This window comes from Zalophus californianus, chromosome 11, assembly GCF_009762305.2.
Source record: "Zalophus californianus isolate mZalCal1 chromosome 11, mZalCal1.pri.v2, whole genome shotgun sequence".
Lineage (NCBI taxonomy): Eukaryota > Metazoa > Chordata > Mammalia > Carnivora > Otariidae > Zalophus > Zalophus californianus.
Genome location: NC_045605.1, coordinates 112,724,142 through 112,747,723, shown reverse-complemented (window position 1 = coordinate 112,747,723; position 23,582 = coordinate 112,724,142). Strand labels below are relative to the sequence as shown.

General features: G+C 62.9%; 1 protein-coding gene across 1 annotated transcript in view; it reads left to right on the top strand.

Annotated features, from left to right (window-relative positions):
• MUC5AC (mucin 5AC, oligomeric mucus/gel-forming) overlaps positions 1-18,986 on the top strand; it is a 48,784-nt gene extending 29,798 nt beyond the window's left edge. Inside the window, exons 28-59 of the mRNA XM_035723153.1 lie at positions 382-621; positions 847-1,003; positions 1,534-1,662; positions 1,885-2,047; positions 2,484-2,527; positions 2,615-2,803; positions 3,450-5,105; positions 7,236-7,444; positions 7,507-7,722; positions 7,819-8,010; positions 8,107-8,286; positions 8,467-8,622; positions 8,707-9,004; positions 9,135-11,081; positions 11,377-11,585; positions 11,996-12,170; positions 12,502-12,752; positions 12,837-13,020; positions 13,430-13,637; positions 13,984-14,162; positions 14,511-14,598; positions 14,704-14,807; positions 15,001-15,032; positions 15,393-15,564; positions 15,893-15,994; positions 16,240-16,277; positions 16,766-16,888; positions 16,975-17,073; positions 17,408-17,527; positions 17,724-17,787; positions 17,887-18,001; positions 18,394-18,986. Coding sequence (XP_035579046.1) covers positions 382-621; positions 847-1,003; positions 1,534-1,662; positions 1,885-2,047; positions 2,484-2,527; positions 2,615-2,803; positions 3,450-5,105; positions 7,236-7,444; positions 7,507-7,722; positions 7,819-8,010; positions 8,107-8,286; positions 8,467-8,622; positions 8,707-9,004; positions 9,135-11,081; positions 11,377-11,585; positions 11,996-12,170; positions 12,502-12,752; positions 12,837-13,020; positions 13,430-13,637; positions 13,984-14,162; positions 14,511-14,598; positions 14,704-14,807; positions 15,001-15,032; positions 15,393-15,564; positions 15,893-15,994; positions 16,240-16,277; positions 16,766-16,888; positions 16,975-17,073; positions 17,408-17,527; positions 17,724-17,787; positions 17,887-18,001; positions 18,394-18,730 — 8,376 coding nt within the window. The 3' untranslated portion in view covers positions 18,731-18,986. The remainder of the gene's footprint in view (positions 1-381; positions 622-846; positions 1,004-1,533; positions 1,663-1,884; positions 2,048-2,483; positions 2,528-2,614; positions 2,804-3,449; positions 5,106-7,235; positions 7,445-7,506; positions 7,723-7,818; positions 8,011-8,106; positions 8,287-8,466; positions 8,623-8,706; positions 9,005-9,134; positions 11,082-11,376; positions 11,586-11,995; positions 12,171-12,501; positions 12,753-12,836; positions 13,021-13,429; positions 13,638-13,983; positions 14,163-14,510; positions 14,599-14,703; positions 14,808-15,000; positions 15,033-15,392; positions 15,565-15,892; positions 15,995-16,239; positions 16,278-16,765; positions 16,889-16,974; positions 17,074-17,407; positions 17,528-17,723; positions 17,788-17,886; positions 18,002-18,393) is intronic.
• The last annotated feature ends 4,596 nt before the right edge of the window (positions 18,987-23,582 follow it).

Below are 23,582 nucleotides of genomic sequence, written 5' to 3'. Positions count from 1 at the left end.
GCCACAGCCCACGCCCACCGAGGGCGTCCTCATCTCAGCCGGATCGCCGTCTGCAGTGGCCCTATTTCCACATGAGGCCACACTCACGGGTCCCGGGTCGGGACCTGAGCTGGTCTGTAGGGGACACCACAAAGCCCCCAGTGCTCCTCTCCTGCACCCCCTTTCCTCCGGGAGGGACGCCACCGTGATCCTGTGTGCTGAGTGGGGCCCCACACACGGTGAAGGTGGAGAGCCACCCTGCACACTCGGAGCCCCCTCCCCTGGGGGGCTGTGGGGATGTGGGGCCCCAGGGGAGCGTGTGGGGTCACAGGAGGCTGGGCTGGGCTCTGGCCACTCCTGCACACACCCTGAGCCCCCCGTGCTGCCGTCCCTGGACTGCAGGGCCGGGTCTGCGGGCTGTGTGGGAACTTTGACGACAACGCCGTCAATGACTTCACCACGCGGAGCCAGTCCGTGGTGAGCAGCGCCCTGGAGTTCAGCAACAGCTGGAAGTTCTCCCCATCCTGCCCTGACGCCCCGGCCCCCAGGGACCCCTGCACCGCCAACCCGTACCGCAAGTCCTGGGCCCAGAAGCAGTGCAGTATCATCAACAGCGCCACCTTCGCCACCTGCCACGCCCACGTATGCGGCCGTTCCCCCGGGCGCCTGGGAAGGAAGGGGCGGGCAGAAGTCGGGGGGCCCGCGTCACTGTCCACCCTTTAGACCAGCCTGTGGTCAGCCCCGGGGGCCCACGCGTCTGCTTTCCCCGGCTCTGAGGGGAAACCGGCCCAGGTTGGGCCATACTGCAGGCCTGACCCCCAGGAGCCCCAGACCCCGAATCCGAAGGCTCTTCCCCCTCCCCCCAAGGTCGACCCCGCCAAGTACTACGAGGCCTGTGTGGGTGACGCGTGCGCCTGTGACTCGGGGGGTGATTGTGAGTGTTTCTGCACGGCGGTGGCCGCCTACGCCCAGGCCTGCCACGACATGGGCGTGTGCGTGTCCTGGCGGACCCCGGACATCTGCCGTGAGTGCACACAATGCATCGTCAGGGTGGAGGGACTGACAGAGTAGTGTGTGATTAAGACCGGTCAGCCGCGGGTTGGGCAGGAGGCGTTGGAAAGGAAAGTGAAACGTGGGAATGGGGGATGGGTGTCGTCGGTGGAGAGATGGCAGAATGTTCTGGAACCGAGAGGGGTTAGCAGAGCTCCCACCTCCCACCCAGTTGGAACCTGGCCAGTGGGGAGCGTTGCTGGGGAGCCACTCCGGCCCGAGTCCCCCACCCCAATGGGTGGCACCCCCAAGAAGCCAGGGGACCCACGGCTGCATCTGACCACAGGCATTCGAGGCCCATATGCTCTGAGGCCCCATCCAGAAGGCACAGGGGAGGGCATGGCTTGAGAACAGCCCACGAGACTTGTGGAAGGTTGGGGGCAGGGGAGCTTGCCCCGTGTGGGCCCCCGAGGCTGACCTTCCAAGGGCACCACCCCGCTGGGGCCGCTGGGTGGCTCGCTCCAGGCTGGAACTGGCCCACTGAGCCTGCCCGCTTGCCCACAGCCCTGTTCTGCGACTATTACAACCCTGAGGGCCAGTGCGAGTGGCACTACCAGCCGTGCGGGGCACCCTGCATGAGGACCTGCCGGAACCCCAGCGGCCGCTGTCTGCACGACCTGCATGGCTTGGAAGGTAGGCTGCCACCACGCTGGCCAGAGGGGGCTGCCCTGGGGATCCTGGCACCCTCGGCTGGGGTGCTCTTCCCAACCCCTTGAGGTACCTTCATGGGTGCAACCCCACGTGCCCACCGTGCTGTGGGTGAGAACTAGGGCCAGGGGCTGAGCCAAGGCCACGGGCGGTGGGAGGTGGACAGACAGGTGGTCTGGCTGGGACTCAGGCCTCTCTGGACCACAGGCTGCTACCCCAAGTGCCCGCCCGAGGCCCCCATCTTCGATGAGGACCAGATGCAGTGTGTGGCCATGTGCCCGACCCCACCCCCACCGCTACCCTGCCGCGTCCAGGGCAAGTCATACCGGCCAGGCATGGCAGTGCCCTCCAGCAAGAACTGCCACTCCTGGTGAGTCGCGTGGCCAGAGCGGCGAGCAGCCTGCATTGTGTGCGGGATTCGACCGGCCACCTTCCCTCAGGGCCTCCTCCTTCAGATTGGTGGGGGGCTGCCACAGCCTGGGGGTCCTAGGGTCCAGCTGGGAGCCTCCCTGTTGCAGAATGGAGGTGGGCAGCCTGAGGGATGGCAGGGAATGGGGTTAAGGGGGAACCGAGTCATGATGCCACCCTGAGGACCCCCTGGAAGTATTGCCCTGGAGAGGAAATATCCATCAGACTGTCACCAGGGTGCGTGGCCAGGTAGACACCTGCCTCCATTGCTCAGCGATTGGAAGGGGCTCCCCAAGAGGGTGTGACCTTGGGCTTCATGTCCATGGAGGGATGAGGGGTGGCTCTGGCATGGTGGGGTGCCCTACACCCCAGACTCACTTCCTCCTTCCTGCCACCAGCGTTTGCACTGAGAGCGGCGTGCAGTGTGCCTATGACTCAGAGGGTGAGCAGCAGGGGGCCTTCCTGGGGTCTGGGGTCTCGGGGTCCCTGCCTGCCCACAGCCCTAACGTGCCCGACTGTCTCCTCACAGCCTGTGTCTGCATCTACGATGGACGGCGCTTCCGCCCAGGGGATGTCATCTACCACACGACTGACGGCACAGGCGGGTGCATCTCTGCCCACTGCTCCGCAAGCGGCACCATTGAGAGGCGTGTCTACGCCTGCAGCTCCACTACCCCCACACCGCCAACCACCTTCTCCTTCTCCATGTCTCCGCTCGGTAAGGCAGACGCGCTGGGCGCCGTGTAGGGCTGTCCGTCTCCCTGAGAGTCCAGGAGGGGCCCGGAGCTGGGCAGCCTGCCCTCCCTGCGGCTGGGAAGGCCCAGCTCAGCCTGTCTCCCTGGCAGAGACTGGTGTCCTCAGTGGCACCATCAGGGCTGGGGCCCCCAGCACAGGGCAGAGGCCATGGGCAAAGGTACCCGAGGCCCGCCTCTGGGACGAGGGCCACCGGGAGCGCCCTGGGAAGTTCTTGCCCGGCCACGGCTACCTGCTCACCTTACACTGCACTGAGGAGCAGGCAGCCCGACTCCTCTCCCTCCCCTGGGGGCATCTTAGAGCCTATCAGAGCTTCCCCCGAGAGTGCAAGTTCCGCTCAGGGTGTGCCTGGGGAGCAGGATTCCCCCTAAATGAGATCAGTTCACCTGTTTATTCAATTGCTGTGGGCTCCACACCTGCCTGAGCCAGGTGTGTCCGGGGACTTGGTGCTTGCTCTCCCAAGTGCCCCTTGTAGGTGGAGACAGTCACACCAGCTTGACATGGTGAAACCCACAAAGCTGCTGACGGACAGGGGGGCAGGGACAGGGGATGAAGGGATGCCTCAAGGACCCCAAGAGACTCAGCCCTTCCGCCTTCTCTTCTGTCCTCAGTCGTGAGCTCAACACCTCCGTCCCGCATGTATCACACCTATCCCAAGAGCAGGGTGCACGCAGGAACAACCTCCGGTCCAACTGTCCAGACCCTCCAGGCCTGTGGGGAGCAGTGCTGGTGGTCGCCATGGCTGGATGTCAGCCACCCGGGGCGGGGCATCGACAGCGGTGACTTCGAAACACTGGAGAACCTCCGTGCCCACGGGTACCAGGTTTGCACAGTACCGAAGAGCGTGGAGTGCCAAGCTGAGGGGGCCCCTGGGGTGCAGCTCCAAGTCCTGGGGCAGCACGTGGAGTGCAGCCCGACGGTGGGCCTGACTTGTTACAACCGCAACCAGACGTCAGGGCTCTGCCATAACTACCAGATCAGGATTCTGTGCTGCTTCCCCAGGACCTGTCCCATCTCCACCAGTCCAGCTCAGACCACCACTCCTACAGCTTCCAGGAATACAGAAATTGGGCCCACACAAGGGGTTAGCAGGATCCCATCTGTGCCAACAGAGAGCAAAACTTCCCCAGCCACTGTCATTGCAACTGGCTCAAGCACTCTCTCTACAACTAGTGAAACACCTGCTCCAGGTACCCCTACACCTGCCCTGGGTAACACCACCCCAGTTACTACCACGAACACCCCAGGTACTACACCTGCCCCAGGTACCACCATGATTACTCCGGGGACTACACCTGCCCCGGTGAAAACTACTCTCTTAACTCCAAGCCCAATGCCAGTTTCAACAACACGTGAGCCTTGTTTACAAAAGTTGTGTAGATGGACCCAGTGGTTCGACAGCAGCTACCCTGGGCTTGGTATAAACAGTGGAGATTTTGACACTTTTCCTAATTTGAGATCCAAAGGACACAAATTCTGTGAAAAACCCAGTAATGTGGAGTGCAGGGCAAAGTTCTTCCCAAACATCCCACTGGAAGAGTTGGGGCAGGATGTGATCTGTGACAAGAGTGTGGGGCTAATATGCCTGAATAAGAACCAGTTACCCCCATTCTGCTATAACTATGAAATCCGGATTGAGTGCTGTGAGCTGGTGGATGTGTGCAGACGCATCAAACACCCTGTGACTTCTGAGACCACACACTCAACTCCAAGGGAAACTGAGACCAAAACACAGCTTACTTGGACCACTGGAATTCCCTTGTCCCCCACACGACATGGAAGTGCCATCTCAACACCGGTGCACCCCACAACCAGCACCATACCTGAGACACACTTGGTCTCCTCAACTATGACTGTCACCTGCCAGCCACAGTGCACGTGGACCAAGTGGTTTGACGTGGACTTCCCGTCCCCGGGACCCCACGGAGGAGATATGGAAAGCTTCAGCAACATCATGAGAAGGGGAGAGAAAATCTGCCGCCGGCCTGAATACATCTCGCAGCTGGAGTGCCGGGCCGAGAGCCACCCCGAGGTCAGCATCGAGAATCTGGGCCAGGTGGTGCAGTGCAACCTCAGCAAGGGCCTGGTGTGCCGGAACCGGGACCAGGAGGGCAATGTCGGGATGTGCCTCAACTACGAGATCCGGGTTTTGTGCTGTGAGCCCCCAGAGACCTGCTCTACCCACAAAACTGTCACAGTCCCTCACACCCCAAGTGTGAGCCCCAACAGCTTAACCGAGACCACCACCACTTACCTGGTGACATCCCGCTCAACATCTGTCCCATCAACCAGTCCAAACTCTGTCCCAACAACCAGCTCAACCTCTGTCCCAAAAACCAGCCCAACCTCTGTGCCAGACAGCAGCTCAACCTCTGTGCCACCAAGCAGCACAAGCTCTGTCCCAACAACCAGCTCAATCTCTGTCTCAAGAGCCAGCTCAACCTCTGTCACAACAACCAGGTCAACCTATGTGTCACCAAGAAGCCCCATCTCTGTGCCAGAAACCAGCTCAACTTCTGTGCCAACAACCAGCCTGACATCTGTGCCTGAAACTGGCAAAACCACCGTGCCAACCACCAGCCCGACATCTGTGCCAGAAACCAGCAAAACCACTGTGCCACCAACCAGCCCAACCTCTGTCCCAACAACCAGCTCAACCTCTGTGCCAGAAACCAGCTCAACCTTTGTCCCAACAACCAGCCCAACCTCTGTCCCAAAAACCAGCTCAACCCCTGTGCCTGAAACCAGCTCAACCTCTGTGCCACCAAGCAGCACAACCTCTGTCCCAACAACCAGCTCAATCTCTGTCCCAACAGCCAGCTCAACCTCTGTCGCAACAACCAGGTCAACCTATGTGTCACCAAGAAGCCCCATCTCTGTGCCAGAAACCAGCTCAACTTCTGTGCCAACAACCAGCCCAAACTATGTGCCTGAAACCAGCAAAACTACTGTGCCAACCACCAGCCCGACATCTGTGCCAGAAACCAGCAAATCCACTGAGCCACCAAGCAGCCCAACCTCTGTGCCAGAAACCAGCTCAACCTCTGTGCCACCAACCAGCACAACCTCTGTCTCAACAACCAGGTCAACCTATGTGTCACCAAGAAGCCCCATCTCTGTGCCAGAAACCAGCTCAACTTCTGTGCCAATAACCAGCCCAAACTATGTGCCTGAAACCAGCAAAACCACTGTGCCAACCACCAGCCTGACATCTGTGCCAGAAACCAGCAAAACCACTGTGCCACCAACCAGCCCAACCTCTGTGCCAGAAACCAGCTCGACCTCTGTGCCAGAATCCAGCTCAACCTCTGTACCAACAACCAGCCCAACCTCTGTGCCACCAAGAAGCCCCATCTCTGTGCCAGAAACCAGCTCAACCTCTGTACCAACAACCAGCCCAACCTCTGTCCCAACAACCAGCTCAACCCCTGTGCCTGAAACCAGCTCAACCTCTTTGCCACCAAGCAGCCCAACTTCTGTCCCAACAACCAGCTCAACCTCTGTGCCACCAAGAAGCCCCATCTCTGTGCCAGAAACCAGCTCAACCTCTGTACCAACAACCAGCCCAACCTCTGTCCCAACAATCAGCTCAACCCCTGTGCCTGAAACCAGCTCAACCTCTGTGCCACCAAGCAGCCCAACCTCTGTCCCAACAACCAGCTCAACCTCTGTGCCAGAAACCAGCTCAACCACTGTGCCACCAACCAGCACAAACTCTGTCCCAACAACAAGCTCAATCTCTGTCCCAACAACCAGCCCAACCTCCGTGTCAGAAACCAGCTCAACCTCTGTGCCACCAAGCAGCACAACCTCTGTCCCAACAACCAGCTCAATCTCTGTCCCAACAGCCAGCTCAACCTCTGTCGCAACAACCAGGTCAACCTATGTGTCACCAAGAAGCCACATCTCTGTGCCAGAAACCAGCTCAACTTCTGTGCCAACAACCAGCCCAAACTATGTGCCTGAAACCAGCAAAACCACTGTGCCAACCACCAGCCCGACATCTGTGCCAGAAACCAGCAAATCCACTGGGCCACCAAGCAGCCCAACCTCTGTGCCAGAAACCAGCTCAACCTCTGTGCCACCAACCAGCACAACCTCTGTCTCAACAACCAGGTCAACCTATGTGTCACCAAGAAGCCCCATCTCTGTGCCAGAAACCAGCTCAACTTCTGTGCCAACAACCAGCCCAAACTATGTGCCTGAAACCAGCAAAACCACTGTGCCAACCACCAGCCTGACATCTGTGCCAGAAACCAGCAAAACCACTGTGCCACCAACCAGCCCAACCTCTGTGCCAGAAACCAGCTCGACCTCTGTGCCAGAATCCAGCTCAACCTCTGTACCAACAACCAGCCCAACCTCTGTGCCACCAAGAAGCCCCATCTCTGTGCCAGAAACCAGCTCAACCTCTGTACCAACAACCAGCCCAACCTCTGTCCCAACAACCAGCTCAACCTCTTTGCCACCAAGCAGCCCAACTTCTGTCCCAACAACCAGCTCAACCCCTGTGCCACCAAGAAGCCCCATCTCTGTGCCAGAAACCAGCTCAACCTCTGTACCAACAACCAGCCCAACCTCTGTCCCAACAATCAGCTCAACCCCTGTGCCTGAAACCAGCTCAACCTCTGTGCCACCAAGCAGCCCAACCTCTGTCCCAACAACCAGCTCAACCTCTGTGCCAGAAACCAGCTCAACCACTGTGCCACCAACCAGCACAAACTCTGTCCCAACAACAAGCTCAATCTCTGTCCCAACAACCAGCCCAACCTCCGTGTCAGAAACCAGCTCAACCTCTGTGCCACCAAGCAGCACAACCTCTGTCCCAACAACCAGCTCAATCTCTGTCCCAACAGCCAGCTCAACCTCTGTCGCAACAACCAGGTCAACCTATGTGTCACCAAGAAGCCCCATCTCTGTGCCAGAAACCAGCTCAACTTCTGTGCCAACAACCAGCCCAAACTATGTGCCTGAAACCAGCAAAACCACTGTGCCAACCACCAGCCTGACATCTGTGCCAGAAACCAGCAAATCCACTGGGCCACCAACCAGTCCAACCTCTGTGCCAGAAACCAGCTCAACCTCTGTGCCACCAACCAGCACAACCTCTGTCCCAACAACCAGCTCAATCTCTGTCCCAACAGCCAGCTCAACCTCTGTCACAACAACCAGGTCAACCTATGTGTCACCAAGAAGCCCCATCTCTGTGCCAGAAACCAGCTCAACTTCTGTGTCAACAACCAGCCTAAACTATGTGCCTGAAACCAGCAAAACCACTGTGCCAACCACCAGCCCGACATCTGTGCCAGAAACCAGCAAAACCACTGTGCCACCAACCAGCACAACCTCTGTGCCAGAAACCAGCTCGACTTCTGTGCCAGAAACCAGCTCAACCTCTGTACCAACAACCAGCCCAACCTCTGTCCCAACAACCAGCTCAACCCCTGTGCTTGAAACCAGCTCAACCTCTTTGCCACCAAGCAGCCCAACCTCTGTCCCAGCAACCAGCTCAACCTCTGTGCCACCAAGAAGCCCCATCTCTGTGCCAGAAACCAGCTCAACCTCTGTACCAACAACCAGCCCAACCCCTGTCCCAACAATCAGCTCAACCCCTGTGCCTGAAACCAGCTCAACCTCTGTGCCACCAAGCAGCCCAACCTCTGTCCCAACAACCAGCTCAACCTCTGTGCCACCAAGAAGCCCCATCTCTGTGCCAGAATCCAGCTCAACCTCTGTACCAACAACCAGCCCAACCTCTGTGCCACCAAGAAGCCCCATCTCTGTGCCAGAAACCAGCTCAACCTCTGTACCAACAACCAGCCCAACCTCTGTCCCAACAACCAGCTCAACCCCTGTGCCTGAAACCAGCTCAACCTCTGTGCCACCAAGCAGCCCAACCTCTGTCCCAACAACCAGCTCAACCTCTGTGCCAGAAACCAGCTCAACCACTGTGCCACCAACCAGCACAAACTCTGTCCCAACAACAAGCTCAATCTCTGTCCCAACAACCAGCCCAACCTCCGTGTCAGAAACCAGCTCAACCTCTGTGCCACCAAGCAGCACAACCTCTGTCCCAACAACCAGCTCAACCTCTGTGCCAGAAACCAGCTCAACCTTTGTCCCAACAACCAGCCCAACCTCTGTCCCAACAACCAGCTCAACCCCTGTGCCTGAAACCAGCTCAACCTCTGTGCCACCAAGCAGCACAACCTCTGTCCCAACAACCAGCTCAACCTCTGTGCCAGAAACCAGCACAACCTCTGTCCCAACAACCAGCTCAATCTCTGTCCCAACAGCCAGCTCAACCTCTGTCGCAACAACCAGGTCAACCTATGTGTCACCAAGAAGCCCCATCTCTGTGCCAGAAACCAGCTCAACTTCTGTGCCAACAACCAGCCCAAACTATGTGCCTGAAACCAGCAAAACCACTGTGCCAACCACCAGCCTGACATCTGTGCCAGAAACCAGCAAAACCACTGTGCCACCAACCAGCCCAACCTCTGTGCCAGAAACCAGCTCGACCTCTGTGCCAGAATCCAGCTCAACCTTTGTCCCAACAACCAGCCCAACCTCTGTCCCAACAACCAGCTTAACCCCTGTGCCTGAAACCAGCTCAACCTCTGTGCCACCAAGCAGCCCAACCTCTGTCCCAACAACCAGCTCAACCTCTGTGCCACCAAGAAGCCCCATCTCTGTGCCAGAAACCAGCTCAACCTCTGTGCCAACAAGCAGCCCGACATCTGTGCCTGAAACTAGCAAACCCACTGTGCCAACCACCAGCCCGACATCTGTGCCAAAAACCAGCAAAACCACTGTGCCACCAACCAGCCCAACCTCTGTGTCAGAAACCAGCTCGACCTCTGTGCCAGAATCCAGCTCGACCTCTGTACCAACAACCAGCCCAACCTCTGTCCCAACAACCAGCTCAACCTCTGTGCCACCAAGAAGCCCCATCTCTGTGCCAGAAACCAGCTCAACTTCTGTGCCAACAACCAGCCCAAACTATGTGCCTGAAAACAGCAAAACCACTGTGCCAACCACCAGCCCGACATCTGTGCCAGAAACCACCAAAACCACTGTGCCAACCACCAGCCCGACATCTGTGCCAGAAACCAGCAAAACCACTGTGCCACCAAGCAGCCCAACCTCTGTGCCAGAAACCAGCTCGACCTCTGTGCCAGAATCCAGCTCGACCTCTGTACCAACAACCAGCCCAACCTCTGTCCCAACAACCAGCTCAACCTCTGTGCCACCAAGAAGCCCCATCTCTGTGCCAGAAACCAGCTCAACCTCTGTGCCAACAACCAGCCCGACATCTGTGCCTGAAACTAGCAAAACCACTGTGCCAACCACCAGCGTCACATCTGTGCCAGAAACCAGCAAAACCACTGTGCCACCAACCAGCCCAACCTCTGTGCCAGAAACCAGCTCGACCTCTCTGCCAGAATCCAGCTCAACCTCTGTACCAACAACCAGCCCAACCTCTGTCCCAACAACCAGCTCAACCCCTGTGCCTGAAACCAGCTCAACCTCTGTGCCACCAAGCAGCCCAACCTCTGTCCCAACAACCAGGTCAACCTTTGTCCCAACAACCAGCTCAACCTCTGTGCCAGGAACCAGCTCATCCTCTGTGCCAACAACCAGCCCATCCCCTGTGCCAGAAACCAGCTCAACCTCTGTGCCCAAATCCGGCACATCGTCTGCTCCTACAACCAGCACAACCCCTGTTCTCACACCTGAAACAACCCACTCCTCTCATGTGACTGTCACTTGCCAGCCACAGTGCACGTGGACCAAGTGGTTTGACGTGGACTTCCCGTCCCCGGGGCCACATGGAGGAGACACGGAAACCTACTGCAACATCAAGAAAAAGGGAGAGAAAATCTGCCGGAGACCTGAATACATCTCGCAGCTGGAGTGCCGGGCTGAGAGCCACCCTGAGGTCAGCATCGAGAATCTGGGCCAGGTGGTGCAGTGCAACGTCAGCAAGGGCCTGGTGTGCCGGAACCGGGACCAGGAGGGCAATGTCGGGATGTGCCTCAACTATGAGGTCCGGGTTTTGTGCTGTGAGCGCCCAGAGCAGTGCGGTCACACTTCTGTGAAACCCCACATGACTTCACCTACCAAGCACTCCCCCGCTCCTGAATCTACCTCCATAGTGTCCACTGTGCCGTTGCTCAGCTCCGTGGCGCCATCCACCACGACATGCTACTGCAGCGTGTCTGGCAAGCTGTACCCCTCAGGTATGTGAATCGTGCCTGTGTGTGTGGTGTGTGCTGCCCCCGGCCACTGCTGTCTTGTCCACAGGAAGCCGTGGTGTATGGGAGAGGGGAGGGTCCCTTGTATGAATGGGCTACAGGGTGTCTCTGAGCGCGGCACTGAGCCATCTTTGAGGATTTCTTCCTTTTATTTCTGGGCAGGAAGGCCTTCTACCAGGTCCGCCCCTGGCGTGGACATCGAGCCTAGAAGAGCCGGTCTGGGCTGTGGCTCTCCCCCAGCACGGCTCCGCTCACCCCTGCCTGATATTTTCTCTCACAGGATCCATCATTTACCAACAGACTGACCTTGCCGGCCACTGCTATTTTGCCATGTGCAGTCTGGATTGCCACGTGGTCAGGCAGATGAACCAGTCCTGCCCCAGCAGCGTGTCACCTCCTGCGCCGACCACCTCCCCCCACGGCTCCTCCCTGTCGGCCCCCGTGCCCGTCACTAAGCAGGGATGCCCGAACGCAGTCCCCCCAAGGATGGTAACTCCCCCTCTCTGCCCTTCTCAGAGGCTGGTGCAGGGACCCTCAGCATCTTTCCAATTCAGCTGTGGGCAGGAAAAAGAGTCACCTGCCGGCTGAAGCAGGCTGACTGTTGGGGAGTGGCCAGTTCTGGTCCTGCAGGGCTGCCGAGAGGGGGTGCCAAGCGGGGAGCCGGGAGTGTGTGCAACCAGCAGATGACGGGGTGCCCAAGTGGGTGGGCGGGGCTCTGGGTGGGGCCGGGCAGCTGGGGAGGGTGTGTGGGGTCAGAGCAGAGCTCCGGGGGGGAAGGCCCTGTGTGTGGAACAGGGTGGCAGGGGCTGGACAGGGCAGGTCCCGTCCCCTGCTGGCTTCCCACGGCTCCCCTCTTGGAGGACTGCAGCCTTCCCATGCTGAGAGCTGTCCTTCCACAGAAAGGCGAGACCTGGCCCATGCCCAACTGCTCTCAGGCCACCTGTGAGGGCAACGGCGTCATCAGTGTGCACCGGCGCCACTGCCCCCACGCTCAGCCGCCGACCTGTGCCAACGGCTTCCCCCCAGCTAAGGTGGCTGACCTCGACGGCTGTTGTCCGGGCTACCAGTGCCAGTGTGAGCCGGGAGCCAGGAGGGGCAGCGGGGCCGGGGGGCTCCTGCCAAGGGGGCGGGATGCACTTGGGTGAGCTAGCAGGGAGGACTGCCCGACACTGAGGCGGGGCAGGGATGGCGCCAGGCCTCCACCGGGGCACCGAGTAGAATCCCGCCCGAGTCCCAGGGCCCCCAGGGCCGTGTCAGGCCAGGAGGAGGCCGAGAGGGCCTTGCCCCACCGCTCAGGCCTCATCAGCTCCCTCTGGACAGAGTCCTGTGCTGGTGCTGGGCAAGTGCGTCCCAGGGCAGACATGCCGATCGGGAGGCCCCGGGTAAGGCTGTTCTGCGCCCGCAGGTGTGTGCAGCGGCTGGGGCGACCCCCACTACATCACCTTTGATGGCACGTACTACACGTTCCTGGGCAACTGTACGTACGTGCTGCTGCAGCAGATCATTCCCGTGTATGGCCACTTCCGCGTGCTCATTGACAACTACTTCTGTGGGCCCGAGAACGGGCTCTCCTGCCCGCAGGCCATCATCGTCGAGTACCGGCAGGACCGTGTCGTGCTGACCCGCAAGCCCGTCCTCGGTGTGATGACCAACGAGGTGGGGAGTCCCCCAGGCAGCTCCCCGTGGACCGGGGCGGCTGGGGGCGCCGCCTCATTCTGTCTCGTCCTCGGCCGTGTCTAGATCATCTTCAATGAGAAAGTGGTCAGGCCTGGCTTCCAGAAAGACGGTGTGAGCGTGTCCCAAATCGGCATCAAGATGTATGTGACCATCCCCGAGCTCGGCGTCCAGGTCATGTTCTCTGGCCTCATCTTCTCGGTGGAGGTGCCTTTCAGCAAGTTTGCTAACAACACAGAGGGCCAGTGCGGTGAGTCCCATCCCCACCGGGCCCCGTGGACGCTGGGCCCTTTCTCTGCTGGTGGCACGTAGCCGAGATTGTCTGCGGTGGGAGACCCCCGGGGACCGCATTGTCGGCCAGGGCGGAGGCTACTCGCATGGCCCCGAGCCTGCAGGTGTTTCTGCTTTCCGGCCGCACGGAGAATGTGCAGGACGCGCACCGGAGGGGCCGGGGCCTGTACCCCACGCCTGAGGCTCACACCTGTCCACCCTCCACGGGGGGTAGAGAAGCTCCTGGGGTCAGGTCCCTCAGCCAACCCATCAGGGGCTGCCCCGATCAGCAGGGCCCCATCCCCAGCTCGGGGGCCTCGCCGCCCACGGGTCTGGGGGGCGCTCGGCTGTCCCCTGCCGGCCTGACGCCCACCCCGCCCCGACCCCAGGCACCTGCACCAATGACAAGAAGGATGAGTGTCGCCTGCCTGGGGGGGCGGTGGCAGCCTTCTGCTCCGATATGTCCGGCCACTGGAAGGTGACAACACCCCACCAGCCACTCTGCCACGACCATTCCCTGACGCCCCCTGCAGCCAGGCCCACGCCCTCGCCCACTGCGTGCTCGTCATCCTCAATCTGCCAGCTGATTCTGAGCAAGTGAGATTTGGGGAGGGGCCGGGCAGGCAGCCCCCGTGACCTCACCCTTTACCGCCTCCGGCGGCTCCCAAGGGAGCAGGGGGTCAGGGTGGATGGAGCAGAGCCGCGGGTCGCTGCTGGGACACCAGGCGCCGGGCCGGCCGGGTGGGTCGGCTTCCACTAGCTTGCTGTGGGTCTGGGCCTGCGTCACCACCGCAGGGCAGCACCCGGGTTTCTGGGCCAACGGGGAGGCCCAGGGGAGAATCTGAGAAAGAAACAGCTCTGCTGCGGCGGGCCATCCTCCTTGGGGCACGCAGACCTAGGGGAAAGCCCGGGCTGCCCCCCGACCTGGCCTCGCTGGCTGCAGGGTCTTCGAGCGGTGCCATGCTGTGATCCCCCCGCTGACCTTCTACCAAGGCTGCGTCTTCGACTGGTGCCATAAGACCAACTTGAGAGTGGTGTGCTCCGGCCTGGAGCTGTACGCGTCCCTCTGCGCCTCCCGCGGTGTGTGCATCGACTGGAGGAGCCACACCAACCATGCGTGCCGTGAGTTCCTGCCCTGTCCTGGCGAGCCACGGCGGCCGGCCGGTGGCCGGGGGACAGACACACCAGGCTGGCAGTCAGCAGCTGGGCTTCCTGGAGGAGGAGGCTTGACTCCAGGGCAGAGTGTACTCAGGTCCTGGCGAGTCGGGGTGCCCCCAGGTCGGCGTGTCTGGGGCCTGGAGTGCAGCTGTGGGCACGCAGGGGCGGGGCCTGAGGGGCCCGGCTTCCGGGCTGCAGAGACTCCGGCAGGTGTCAGGAACTCAGCAGGTGCCTAGGAATGAGGCTCAGGGCAAGGCCTGGAGTTTGCTCGGGCTGGTGCCCGGGGCCTCATCTGTGCCCCCCACCCCACAGCGTTCACCTGCCCTGCTGACAAGGTGTACCAGCCCTGTGGCCCATCCAAGCTCTCTTACTGCTACGGGAGAGACAACACCAGCCTCATGTACGTACCTGCCTCTCCCTCCTAGACCTTCCCCAGAGCCCCCAGCTGGCCTTCTCCTACCCTGGAGGGCACAGGGACCAGGCCAGCCCTCTGCTGTCCCCACAGGGCTCTGCAGGACGCTGGCCCCATCACAGAAGGCTGCTTCTGTCCAGAGGACATGATGCCTTTCAGCACGAGCTCTGACGTCTGTGTGCCCATAGACTGCCACAGTATGTGCCCATGGGTGGGGCTGGGGGCTGGCAGGTGCACAGGACCAGCTCCCCCGTGGATCTCCGCTTCCCAGCCAGATCCTGGGGCTTTCTGCCGTGGCCTGGGACCGCCTGGGCCCCCAACATGGGTCCTGCCCCTCAAAGGTGGGGGGCTGCAGCTGCCCACCTGTGACCTCAATCTCTCTCCCTCCAGAGTGCCTGGGGCCCCACGGGGAGCCTGTGGAGGTGAGTGTGGCCAGCTGGGGTGGGGGGCAGGGCGTCCTCTCAGGGCCAGAGCCTCAGAGGAGGGGCAGGGAGGGGTCAAGGCTTCCATACGGGGGTGCCAGCCCCTGGGGTGGCCCTGTCCCATCGTCCAGCGGGGCCCCCTCCTGCTCCGCTGGTTCACAGTGAGAATGGAGGTGGTCACCCACCTGGAGCCTCCTACCCATCTCCCGTCCCTGAAGCCCCTTCCCCACCGGCTCCCCCTGGTTCCCCTGCCGGCCCTCAGCTGTGGGCTCCTGGCACCCCTTTGTGTGGCTGCAGCCATGCTTGGACCGGCGGGGGCCAGGCCCACTGTCCTGGGCTCACACGTGCCTCGTCCTGCAGCCTGGCCACACCGTCCACGTGGACTGTCAGGAATGCACCTGTGGAAACAGCACGCTGACCTTGAGCTGTCAGAGGCAGCCCTGCCCCCTGCCCCCAGCCTGCCCCGTGCCCGGCTTTGTGCCTGTGCCTGCAGCCCCCCAGGCCGACCAGTGCTGTCCCCAGTACAACTGCGGTGAGCACGGAGTTGCTGCCCCCATGCCTTCACCTGAGCGCACGGGGCCCCTTCCCACCAGGTGCTGCCGTGCGGGCACCGGACACGGGGTGGGGGGCACAACCAAGGGGACAGCACCCTCCCGCCCCCCACTAAGGCCTCAGCCGGTGACCCCCCCCCGCCAAGAGACATGCTCTGGGACGGGTGGGTATGCCAGGAGGGCAGGGGGCTAGCTGGCCCGCTGGGTGGTCAGCACTGCTGAGGACCCCTGGGGACAGCTCTGGGCTGGGGGTGGGAGCGTGCAGAGCCAGACGCAGGCCCCTGAGTACCACCTTCCCGTCCACCGCAGCCTGTGACCCCAGCTACTGCCCCAAGCCCATGGCCTGTCCTGAGGGCTCCCGCCTGATCCTGACCTACAAGGAGGGGGCCTGCTGCCCGAGCCAGAACTGCAGTGAGTGTCGGCAACCTCCTCGTGGGCCGCCCCGGGCACTGCGGAGGGGGGCAGCCTCTCTCAGGGTCCTCTGTGGCTCGGGGTGACCCTGGACAAAGGTGCAGCTGGGGCACCACTGCTTGGTGCCCAGGGGCCAGCCTGCTCTCGTGATACGCGCGGTCTCTGCTGCTCTGGGGGCTGGGGGGGCCGGGGGGCGGCAGGGGGTGAGGGTGGGTCCGTGAGACTGAGCGTCCCCTCTCGGACAGGCTGGAGTGTCTGCAGTGTCAATGGCACCTTGTACCAGGTAAGAGTGACATGGAGGTCAGGACCCTGTGGCACCCAGGGAGCTGAGCCCTCCCTGTCCCCGCCCCTGCCAGCTTTGCCCCGATATGGGGCCTGCAGGCATGCCAGGCCCCCTGCCAGCCCGGGTGCATCTCCAGCAGCCATGAGCTCTCGGGGACCACAGCCCACAGCCCAGCATAGCTGAGGCCAAGTTTGGCCCCCCGGCTTCACCACTCCTCAGCATCAGCCGGGTGGGCGAGGCCTGCATCCCTCGGCTCTCTCCTGAACGTGACGAGGGCCCCCAACCTCAGTTTTCCCCAGCTGGGCCGTCTCGAGCATGTGACCTCCCTGGGCACCCTGGTCACGGGGCGTAGGCTTCGGGCTCCCCACCCCCCTGCCAGGAGGCAGCACCTAGGGTCACCCAGAGGGCCCGGTCTGCCTAGCGGGGGCCAGGCCTGGAGGGGGACGTTCCGGAAGCTCAACGGCCCTGGCCGCCCCGACTCTCCCCAGCCCGGCTCCGTGGTCTCCTCCAGTCTGTGTGAAACATGCCGGTGCGAGGTGCCCGGCCGTCCCCTTTTGGACATGGCCGTGATCAGCTGTGAGACCCAGATTTGCAACACCCACTGCCCTGTGGTGAGTGCCTGCCGCTGCTGCCCCACCCTGCCGCCCTGGGCAGCCAGCGCTGGGGCTCAGGCTGCATTGGCCATGTCTCCCCGCAGGGCTTTGAGTACCGGGAGCAGAGCGGGCGGTGCTGCGGTGGGTGCGAGCCGCAGGCCTGCCTCCTCAACACCAGCGACAGCTCCACCCACCTCTTCTACGTGAGTCCTGGCTGTGGGCGGGCTCGGGGCCCCGGGGCCGCGGGTGAGTCCTGGCTGGGGCGAGGCCACCCCTCCCAGGAGCTCCGGGGGAGGCCGGGCCTCGGGGCCAGGTCCCACCCCTGCCTGGACGGAGCTGCTGTGAGGTGCCCGGTGGCAGCAGGGGTGAGGAGTGCTGAGCCGGCCGCGTCCTGGCGCACGGGGGGCCCCTGGGGAGTGATCATCGTGGGGCATGCGCCTGGCAGAGGCCAGGAGGGCTCTGGAAGCCCATGGGCCGGGAGGCGGACACACAGACCTCCCCTGCCCGCTCACCCTGCTGGCCGGCTCCTCCTTGCAGCCCGGCCAGTCCTGGTCAGACCCTGGGAACCCCTGTGTGACCCACAAGTGTGAGAAGCACCGGGACGGGCTTGTGGTGGTGACCAGGAAGAAGACGTGTCCCCCACTGAGCTGTCCTGCGGTGAGCTCCGGGAGTCCACAGCCCCGCCTGGCCCCCTGGGCACCCACGGGAGGCCACAGCGAGATTCGCCCGGGGTGGGGGTGGGGAGCCGAGGTCGGCCGGTGCAGTGGCCGCAGGGGCACCGCCCCCTCCTGTGCAACCCCCGACTCCTGGGCCGGCTGCCCTGGCCCTCACGGCAGCCCTTTTGTCGGCACAGGACCAGGCCCGGCCGAGCGCAGATGGCTGTTGTGTGTCCTGTCCTCCACACGGATCCCAGAGCAGTGAGCGGGGGCGTCCGTGGGGGGTGGCCAACCCCCGCCGGGGGGGCCGGGCTCCTGGCCAGTCCCGACCCTCCGCACGGCCTCCTGTGTCGCCCCCAGGCTCGACCTGCACCATGTTCCACGAGTCCAAGGTCATCAGGCAGCGAGGCTGCAGCTCCGCCCGACCTGTGCCCCTGGCCTACTGCCGGGGCAACTGTGGGGATAGCGCCTCCATGTATGTGAGCCCCTTCCTCAGCCCGGCCCGCTTGCGCGGGGCAGGGTCTACACTGGGTGCGGGACTCACCGGCGCAGGGGACGGAGAAGGGCGGGGGCTGGGGCAGCGGGGGCCGGCGGCCCGCGGACTGTCGGGCATCCGGCTGTTCGGTTTGGAGACCACAGACTCAACGGCCCCGTTGGTAGCATGCCTGGGCTCAGCTGTGGCTCACTGGTGGCCTGGTCAGCTGTGGGAGTATTCACACTCTGCAAGGGGCGCATGGGTGCGTGCGCCTGTTACAGGCGGGCCGGAGCGCCTCGGAGAGCAGGTGGTCGCGACACAGGGTGGGGCGCTGGGGGTCTGCCATGGCTGCGGGCCACGTGGCGCCCGTGCTGAGCAGGCCCCGCCCGTAGGTACTCCCAGGAGGCCAACGCCATGCAGCACCGCTGCGAGTGCTGTCAGGGGCTGCGCGTCTCCCTGAGGAACGTGACCCTGCTCTGTGCGGACGGCTCCAGCCGGGCCTTCAGCTACCCCCACGTGGAAGAGTGTGGCTGCGTGGGGCAGCGCTGTGGCTCTCACGGCACCCCGGGCCACGTGGAGGGGTCGGGGTCCATGCAAAGCGACGAGGAGGAGACCCAGGAGATGGAGCTTGCGGGCTGGAGGAGGGGAGCCAGGGCCACAGGCCCCCCCGGCAGACTGACCAGCACCCGTCCTCGGGGCTCGCGGCCCCCCCCGTCCGGGATACACTGATAAGACCGTCCTGTTCTCTACAGACTCGGCTCCGGGGGACCGAGACCAGGCTGGCCTGCCCGCCCGCCTCGTCCCTCCCCGGGGTCCAGCCGGCCCTTGGATGTGCGGTGGCCCCGACCAACCTGCAGCCCCGCTCAGGACCAGGCTGCGGTGGGCCAGGCTCCTCTGGCCGTGGGTCCAGCCTGTGTTCCCCGGACTTGAGCATCACGTAGGGGGTCTTATCAACGACGGTCACTTGGACTTGGTGCCTGGCTGTTTGGTCGGCCACCAGGAGGCACAGCCTCACCCTGCCGGCCCTGGGCCGCAGGAAGTGACCAACCGGATTCATAAATACACTTGGAGCATTTTGCAACGTGCGGACTCTGTGTGGTTTTTAAGCTTGTCCGTAGAACCCAGGAATGGGGTGGGGACAGCCTGGGTGCCAGAGGGCCCGCCCCACACCCTCAGCTGGCCCCCAGGACTGGGCAGCCAGGGAAGTCGGCCGGGGCACCTGCTGCCGCCAGCTGCTGGGGAACAGCACGTATCCATGCACAGAATAGAGGGAGGGAGGGAGTCCTGTATGGCTCTGCCTAGCCACCCCGCTGGTCACACTGGGCACCAGTAGGCCTTGCGTGGTGCAGGAACCTTCTAGAAGAGGGCTCCGTCTTTTTCCCACAAAGCATCAGACCCCTCATCACATAAACGCCGGGTTGGGTGTGTGTGCGTGTGCGCACTCGTGAGCACAAAGGCCCACTGCAGACCAAACCCTTGCCCCTCCCCTCATCCTCCCTGGGACCCCAACTCTGCCCTGAGAACCGCCACGTTCCTCAACCCCTTCCTTGGAGGCCCCAGGGGAGGCCCCAGACCACACCCCCAGCAACATGCTGGCCTCAGGCTGGACCAGCCCCACAGCAGCCCCGGGAGTATGGACAGGGCTCGCCTTGCTCCCAAGACCTGGCCAGAGCAGCCCTGCGTGGGGTGGGCACCACCCTTTATAGTTTCTGTAGTGCACCCACCTGGACGGTGTTGCCCTCACCCCTGGTCCAGTCCCTAGCCCTGCCCGCCCCAGCTGTCGCTGCAGCCACACGGCAAGGGGGACCAATCTTGGGGCTTGACCCCTCCTGTGAGTGACCAGCTGGTGCCGGAGGGGTTCCCTCGGGCTCAGGAGACCACCTGAGTTTGAGGTGGACGGTCACGGCCACACAGGGACAGGGAACAGGCCGCTGGCCCCACGGGACGCCCTCCTTGGGAGCCGCACATTCTCAGGCCTCTGGCTGCGGGAGCTGCTCTTCCACTGACCGCTTGACCCCACGGCTGTGGGCGGCACCCACGTCAGTGCCACTGACCCCCCTGAGCGGCTCGGGTGTCAGAGGGAGCCGCCTCTTCCTCGGGGTGCAGGGTGCAGTGACTAATCCCCTACCCCCCGGGGACAGCCCAACCCCCTGCCTGGATCTGGGGCTGGCGGCCGGAAGTAACTGGAGAGCGGGTCCCTGCCCGCCAGCCCCAGCCCCAGCAGCCCTGGCCAGATTATGCAAGTTGTTTCTGGAAAGAGCTACAAGCCGGGTGTGGCCACCAAGGCCTCCAGGAGGCTCTTCCCACAGGGGAGGCTGCCCAGGCTGCAGCCTGGGACCACCACCCCTCTTGGACTCCAGGAGGCTGTGGGGATGAGTTGTCATCTCTGGGGTGGGGATAAGTGACCAGAAGTGGCCCCTGTGGGCCTGGCTGTCCTGGGCAGCTTCAGACCCCACCTCCCGCAGCCTTGTCGGAGTCTGGCCCGGAGAGCCTTCCAGGGCTGGGTGGGATGCTGGTGGCTCTGACAGGGAAGGGCTGTTCTGCACTCATATGCTCGGAGAGTCCAGATGGGGAGGCAGCTTCTGCCCAAACCAGGGATGCCAAGTGCTCTCAGAGTTGGACACAGGATGCTGGGGAGCCTGTGACCATGTGGGTGGGTTGCAGCTGCCTCCAGAGCCAGAGCCCCAAAGGCCCCGGGGGGCTGGCCTGGTCCTGGGTGCATGGGGACTACAACTCTGACCTCTTAGGCCACAGACCTGGGCCCTGGGTCCTGGGTTGGCTTCGTAGAGAGCCCAGGGGGCTTGGGTGATGGACACAGAGGCCTCTGGGGCGGCCACCTAAGCTTTGAGAGCAGAGACAAAAGAATGATGATTTGGGGGACAGAGTGAGGACTTCTGGGCTTGGGGCTGAGGCAGGAGGGCAGCTGGTGGGCACAGCTCCTGCTGGACGCTGGACACACGGCTGCTGCCCTCGGGGTGCGCCCTTCCAGATGGGCAAGGTAACGAGGGACACGGAGTGCCAGCAGTGGGCCGGCCCCTGGAAGACCTGGGTGCACCTCAGCCCAGTGACACACTCTGTGGGCAAGAAGCAACACACGAAGCGTGCACCTGCAAGAGAAAACCCAGCGGAATCAGCAGAAGCCCCCAGAAGCAACGACAGTCTGACTTGGTGGCCGGACCCATGACCCTCGGCCCCTCTGGAAACGTCCGTAGTGTCAGAACCGTGCTGTGAACTACTGCCCAGTGAGGGGTGGGGGTGGGGGCGGGGAATGGCCGCGCCTTGGACTGGGGACATGTAGACACAGAGCAGGACCGGAAGAAGGAGCCGAGAGGAGTGTGCGCCCGAGACGGCTGCCCTGCGTGGCGCCAGGCGGAGCCGCCGCGGTGAGGTCTGGGGAGGAAGTTGGCAAATGCATTGTGTCAGAGGCCCTCACACATCCGGTCTGCTGTGACAAAGCACAGGGGGGTCAGAGCCAGGGGTGCACGCTGGAGCACGGCAGCCCCCACTGGCCAGGGGCCTGCCGCCCTGAGGGGACCCTCCTGCTCCCGGGCCTGGCTGAGCTGGGCAATGGTGGGGAGAGCACACGGATTACTCGGAGGAAGGCCGCAGGGCAGTAAGGCAGAAAAGGGCAAGAGGTTGAGATGGGGGGGTTCTGGGGCCTGTGGGTGGGGGCAGGGGCCCCAGGCTGTACAGGCTGTGGGTGCCTCCGAGGTGGGCCAAGAGAAAGGTGGCTGGGTGGTTGAGCGGGGCGCAAGGGTCAGCGAGGACCAGGGTGTAGTCCTGGGGGGCCTTAGTGAGGGGGTCCTGGGGGTCCGGGCAGAGGTGGTCCAGCCCTGCCTTGTCCTTCAGACCCCCACTGCTGGTTGAAGATGGACAGAGGGGGTGATGGAAGGAGCGGGAGACCAGCTGGGAGGCTGGGCTCAGGGCAGGTGGGGAGTGAGGAGGGGTCAGGGGTAAAGGTGGTAGGCCAGCCAATGGACAGCGGGCAGGAGGGGCTGGGAGGCCGGAGCTCCAGGGCCACGCTGGAGGTGATGGTGGGGAGGGGAGGGGAGGGTGGGTCTCCTCGCTGTACTCCCAGACTGAGGACCCTGGAGGGGAAGACGTCGACGTGGGGAGAGATCCCTTGGACGAGACTGAAAATACCAGCTGTGCCCAACAGCTTGGGAAAACACTTTGATGACCTGGGGTTCCTAAGCACCCTGTTCTGGGCCCAGGACCCTGGGCTGCCCAGTGCCCGCCCCAGGGTCTCAGGGGCCTGAGCAGGGGTCGCCTGGTGGGGCTGGAAGCGGGGTTCCGGGAAGGGTGCTCAGTCCAGGTCGGATCTGAGGCCGCCCAACGAGGACCCTCCACTTCTCCAAGGCAAACAGCTTGGGTGGCCCCCCAGCGGGCTCGGGGGACACGTGCCTCACTTCCCACTCCATCAGTGCCCCTGCCAAGCCCGGGGCCACCTGTCCCTGTATAAGCACCACAGCCCATCCCCCATGCAGTGACAGAGCAGGTCGGGTGCCCTCCAGGGAGGGGGGGAGGGGGGACCCAGCCCACTTCAGGGGCTCCATCTGAGCAGGGGGACCCAGAAACTCCTGCCTTGGCCCCAGCCCCTCCTCCTCCCAGGGGAAGCAGCCCCAGGAGCACCCCAGCTGAGCACGGAGCAAGGACCCCTAAGCAGTAGCCTTGCCTTGCATCTTGGTTGGTCCCAAGTAGAGCCCAGGGGTGGGGGGCTCCTTCCTGCACTCCACCCCCACAGCCATTGGCCCTGGCCCCAGGAAGCTGCCTAACCTGGTCTCAGCAGGAAGCCGGGGCCTGCGGCTCCTCCGTGGGGGGGGGGTTGGGGGGCACATTCCCTGATAGCCCCAGCCCAGACAAGGGTCCGGTTGTCCAGAGGCCTTGCTCTGTCCTCAACCGATGGCTCCCAAGCTTCCACGGGTCCGCGAGAGGACCAGTCAGTGCTAGCGCTTTGTGGAAACCAACAAGAAGCTGAGCCCTGTGGAGAGCAGCCCTGGTGGGGGCCGTACCCCACGATGGGTCAGGATCTGCCCCGGAGCCCAGCACCTCATCCGCTGTAGTGGGAGCTTGCTTGGCTCATGAAGCCCACTGAGTTCTTGCGGGGACTCTACCTCCACGCCCATGGTCATCACAGACCACTGTCCCTGGGCAGTGTCCACACCTCCAACTCCGGCCATCGGGCAAACTGAGTCCCTGTTTCTGGAGAAACAGAGCTGCTCCTCCATCTGCATGTGGGTGTGCGTATCACACACGGTCCTGGCGTGATGTGCAGGTGTGGACACAGGTGGGGGGCACCAGAGCCCCAGGAACAGCAGGAGCCTCTCCTCCAGAGAGGCCGTTGCTGGGCAGAGGGGCCTGGCTCTGACCCTCACCCCCCTACACCTCCCCCCACACACAAAGTCCAGCTCACCATGCATGCCCCCAGCAGCCTTTCCTGACCACCCAGACCTTGCTAGGCGCTGCCCCGTGAACCCCATGAGCTGGGTTAACAGTTCAGAGTTAAATTCACTGACCACTGACCTGGGGGCGGCTCTAGCCCCAGCCTATGGCTTCACGACCCGAGCCTGGGGATGTAATC